The sequence below is a fragment of the Lygodium microphyllum genome, chromosome 21 (genome assembly GCF_053477565.2).
Source record: "Lygodium microphyllum isolate KBCC chromosome 21, Lygodium_microphyllum_v1.1.10, whole genome shotgun sequence".
NCBI lineage: Eukaryota > Viridiplantae > Streptophyta > Polypodiopsida > Schizaeales > Lygodiaceae > Lygodium > Lygodium microphyllum.
In genome coordinates, this window is record NC_141155.1 from 13,010,337 (window position 1) to 13,015,238 (window position 4,902).

Consider the following 4,902-nt stretch of genomic DNA (forward strand, 5'->3'; position numbering starts at 1 on the left):
CCTCTGCACACCGTGAATTTGGCAGCAAAATAAAAGTACGACAGTACCTCTACCTGGCAATCAAGGAATGCTTTGTTAGTCCATAGGACAAGTCATGATGCACCATCCTGCAAAAGCCACCAAATGATGATGGCCTAGCCCAATAGATTTAAAACAGTAAACACTCCAGTCTCCTACTACCTTCAGTAGCAAAGCCAATCAAACCTGACAAGACATTGATAGACACCGAATGCAAGTCTCACATTCCTTGAAGCTTTTGACCCTCCACCTGATTTGGAGGTACAACAAGATCTCTTCGAAGGAAGGTACAAGGTGAGTAAGACCAGAATTTCATGCTAGTTGTGTGGCGGCTTCCACCTTTGCCAGCTTTAGGGAATGTTCTGAACCAGTAGTCATGTCTACACCACTAATTGCCAAAGCTATCATAGAAAACATCTTTGTTTCGAAGCCGGTGGATGATTTGCTCAGGGGTGCTTTCTCAGGGCTTTTATGACCGAATGAAATTCTGCTACTAACCACTTCGGATTTTACAGGAAAGGATGCATTATAACTAACAGGTATGCAGTGTTAACTTAAATATGGCATGCACAGTGCAAGGCTTATATACATCCTTACACGTTAAAAAAGCTTCCTGTGTGCTTTTTCTTCGTGCAAATTGAAACAGACCTCTACCATTTCGACTTTTACACCTAAACAACCAGGACGAGCTTTGTAGTGTTATTTTAGCAAATACCTTACAATTTAAGAGCTGAAGATATGTTCCAGACTAGCATCCTTACGATTCAAGAATCTCCAAGCAGTGAGGCATGTTAGAAGCACACACCTAGCTGGTTAAAATGAGAAGTCTGTAGTGTAATCCTCTTACCCATATCAGAGAGATGCAAAAACCGAACTAGAATCTCAGTACAGGAAACACAAGTCTAAGGCACAACCCATTTGTGCATGACAGCTTTGTCACAAAAATCAAACAAAACGAGCGTTGGAGAATTGCATTGATAGACTGTGACCGCAAAAATCAAACAAAATGAGTGTTAGAAGATTACATAGATAGACTGTCCAAGAGGCCAGTTGTCAGTGGTTAATTGATAAACATTGAGACTAATCGCAAAGTTTAGAGGCCGTGAAGCTTGAACTAATGATGTCATGGATATACATACAAAAGCAGACAGCGAATCCTCCTCTGTCAAATGTAGATAAGTTCGAAACCCAAAAGACTGATACAAATCTTCCTGTACACCACAACAGGCAATGAACTGCCTCCGTGCAAAGAGAACAAGAGTAGCAGGAAGTATGGAGCATTGTCGATTACTGACATGGCCCCCAAGACAGAATACATCATTCATTCTCCTTCACAGCCTTATCAATGGCATCTACGTGGTCCCTTAGCACTTCCCACTTCACAGAAAATTTCGAAAAGCTATCGTCAGCAACGCTACACTTCAATGGAACCATGCAACAAATTCCAGCTCTTGCATAACAAAGGAAGGTTATTCAACTCACCTGATCTAAGGAAAGAGAAATCCCTGGACACAAGCAAAGGGAGGACCACAATCAGCATACATGATGGTGTATGCAAAACAAGTTAAAGAAACCAACAATAACCAATTTGGACGCAAAGAAAGGCATAAGACCTTTTTTCCCCGGCAACTCTCTGCCATCCTTCGTGTAAAACTCTCTAATATCAACAAATAACTTCCCCTTCCAAGACCTCACAGACACCTTCCGATGATCTGATAGCTGCACGACTAGCAAACTGGAGTAAAACTTCAGGTTGACACCATTAGCAAATAATTTTCAAGCCCGAGACGAGAAATGCTTAAAAATCAAAGAAGTAGACAACAGAGGAGGATCCACAGGAGATACGCCTTGAGGCTGAACACGAAACAGACAATGTCATGAGGAAAGACTTTAACACTTCAAGGTCTTCATAAGTAAATGGCAACTGTAGTGCTAATTTGAAGAATTAAACCCGAACAGAGACCGATACAGAATCAAGAAGTAACACAGACATAGGCAAGGAGAACTGACGAGGAACTAGATGTCTAGAAGCAAACCCAAAATTAAACCACATGCCGCGTGCTATCACTCAGCAGACAGCGGATATGGAAAACAAACACCCGTGAAAGGGGTGATAGAACTCACCGGCACCTAACTTTTATCACAAGAAACCGGCTGAAAGGTTGTTCTAACGCTAAACAGGCTCAGAAAAGCCTGAGCTTAAGGAAACAATAGGACTCATGCCAAGCATCTGAGCTCAAGGCAAGACGCACTAATACTGTCAGGATGAGTGGAAAGCGACCTACCTCGCAAACAATCACTCCATCGGAATCATCTTTCTTGGAGGCCTTCTTGGCAGGTCCTTCGTCGTCAGAGCCATCGTCAATAAACTTATCCTTCCTCCCCCTTTTAGACATGATTCGGATGCCTTTCAAGCCTTGCGACCTGAGAAGAAAGGCAGAAGTTAGAAAGCCTGAAACCATCCGCCAGCAGGCAGAAACGCATGCGACCGTGGTGTCACAAAACAGAGGCGAAATACTGCAAGAGGACGTCTTAATAGACAGCTAAAATCCTAACCAGTGGCGAAGATAAGGGAACGCAGGAGTGCAAGGCAGCATCAGCGCTGAGGTGACGGAAGAAGGAAGCCATACCTGCAGGCTGCAGGCGCAAACAGCTAGCCAAGGAGAGCCAAGAATGGCTGACGCAGAGTGTGGTGTTTGTGTATAACGTGTGAGAGCGGGAAACCACCAGCCATCCTTTAAGTTGTTCCTCCTATGAAAGTAAGTACCGATAAGGACAAAGTAGGATTCCCTGCATGGAAAACTTGATTAAATTCATAAACTAGCTGGGTTCAAATGGAGGTGGCAGGCAGCATTGCAAACCATGACCAATTTTCAGTCTCCTTTGTGTGAATAGTGAAGCTCGAGACACATTGTGTTACAAGAAGGTAAAGAGCGGCTTTTTCTTAGGATGGGTTCACAGTAGGGCGGACGGACAGACCATCAAAATCCATGTCCGCACACCTCGTGTTCACAAATAGGCGGACAAAAAATTGATAATTTTTTTTACAAGCCATTTATCAACTAATCTTTCTTGGCCACTTGGAAAGGGTAACCCGCTTCTCCCTACGTGGGGTTGGACTGTGCGGTTGAGAACATGTCCGTTTGACTTCTTTTTGTCCGGCTTATGAGCGGCGGATGATTTTATTGTCCGCCTTCCTTTTTGAAGACAAATCTCATATTGACACGTCCGCCAAACGCACCTGCACAAAGTGGGTGTCCGGACGTGTCTGAACTGACCCTTAGTACCAAGGCTCTTCCAAAGGGGAAGGGAGGGAGAGTCGGTAGAAAGAGGGGGGTGTCCGGCAAAAAGAAGAGGGAAGTCTCATCCATTTGGAGGATGCTACATCAAAAGCACACCCTTGTGATATATCTTTGTCTCACCTCACTAACCAATCTCTAGGAGCTAGGCTTGTCGAGAACACACTAGACTAAGAGACTTGTCACCTGGCCACAACCTTGGCAACTTGTCTTAAAGACACGAAGATGCCATACTTCTAAGAGCATTGCCACACCAATGCTTATGGGGGTGAGTGTAGCATGAGGAGTCCTTGCTAGTCTAATGGATCACCCAAGGGGCTAGGGGACGATACTAACCTGAAGAACTTACTTCTTTTCCAAAAAGAAAGAGTAAAATATGTGTGTTGAATGGTGTGTTTTTTATTTGCAAGGATTCTAATAAGGAGGGAGAGAGTGACATGTGAGGTCAAGCATGTTTGACAAGACAATACCCATCTCCTGGCTCTGGCAGGTATTGCAGTGTGACACAGAGGCATGCATCACAAGAGGCCCTCAGAGCTCATCTAGTCCCCTAAGGCAGATGGGTTCTCCATAGCCCAGAAGGTTGTTGACAATATGGAGCCTGGCTTTCCTATAGTGGCATGTAATGAGCCCTATGACATGCAAGCAATGGAGAAAGCTTTAATGAGTATCTTTGTGCATTAGATGAGCACACGCGCGATATATCTAGTGGGAAGAGAGTTCTTAAAGTTCCTACAACATTTTCCTTGCCCTACCTCAAGCAAAGATATGCCTCATTTTATATGGCCAATATTTTCTTCTACTTCCCCTCTATTGTCCCAACTAAGCAAGAGTTTGGGAGATGGTTCAAGCATACCTATGAATCAATGGTAGCATTTGCCAATTGCATTTATGGGGAAAGGTTTTTCCTTTATCCTTTTGGCCTCATTTGTGGACTGCAACTATGTGCTTGGTAGCATAGAGGGCTACAAGGGTATTTACATACATATGATTCCCTGGTCTATAAGCTTCATCTTGAATACCACATTGTAACACAAGTGTCTGGTGTGGGTTACCTTCCCTTGTTGCCAAATTGGCTCAATGGAGAGATATCTACCATTGTCAAATTCTTGAGCAAAGTGTCACATAGGCCAAAAAACTTATCTCAAGCTACATGAATAGAGAAAAGGGCATTTATGTTGTGGAATAGAAGGAAGGAGACTCTAGAGATGTTGGAGCTCATGGTATGAACAACAATTACCTAGCAAACCTAGAACAAAAGTGGTAACAAGGGACCACAAGGTTCTAAGAATGCACTCAAGGAGAATGTCTCAGCTAGTAATGAAGGAAATGAAATCATGTCTTAAAGTAATCAAGGCAAGAAGGTTTCCCTCAAAAAAATTGCAAGAAAACGAGTCTAGTGGAAAGAAATGTCCTTGCTATGTTGGATGAATTGGGTAATGAGTATTTATTTGATTTTAACTTTCTTAAAGAAAACCTAACCTAGATGTCTTAGAATGTATGCAATTTGTGCATGGAAGGGGAGAAAGAAATTATGCATGCACTCATCAAAAGGTATAAATTGGACAAACTAGAAATGCAAGAG

General features: G+C 43.1%; 1 protein-coding gene across 1 annotated transcript; it reads right to left on the reverse strand.

The window, feature by feature from the left end:
* Nucleotides 1-966: 966 nt before the first annotated feature.
* LOC148017753 (RNA polymerase II transcriptional coactivator KIWI-like) lies at nt 967-2,782 on the reverse strand. The gene is made up of 5 exons (XM_087661726.1): nt 2,649-2,782; nt 2,304-2,442; nt 1,632-1,737; nt 1,501-1,523; nt 967-1,395 (listed from the first exon to the last, which is right to left on the reverse strand). Exons 2-5 carry the CDS (start codon nt 2,412-2,414, stop codon nt 1,336-1,338), a joined length of 300 nt encoding a protein of 99 aa, XP_087517852.1. The 5' UTR covers nt 2,415-2,442; nt 2,649-2,782; the 3' UTR covers nt 967-1,335.
* Nucleotides 2,783-4,902: the final 2,120 nt, after the last annotated feature.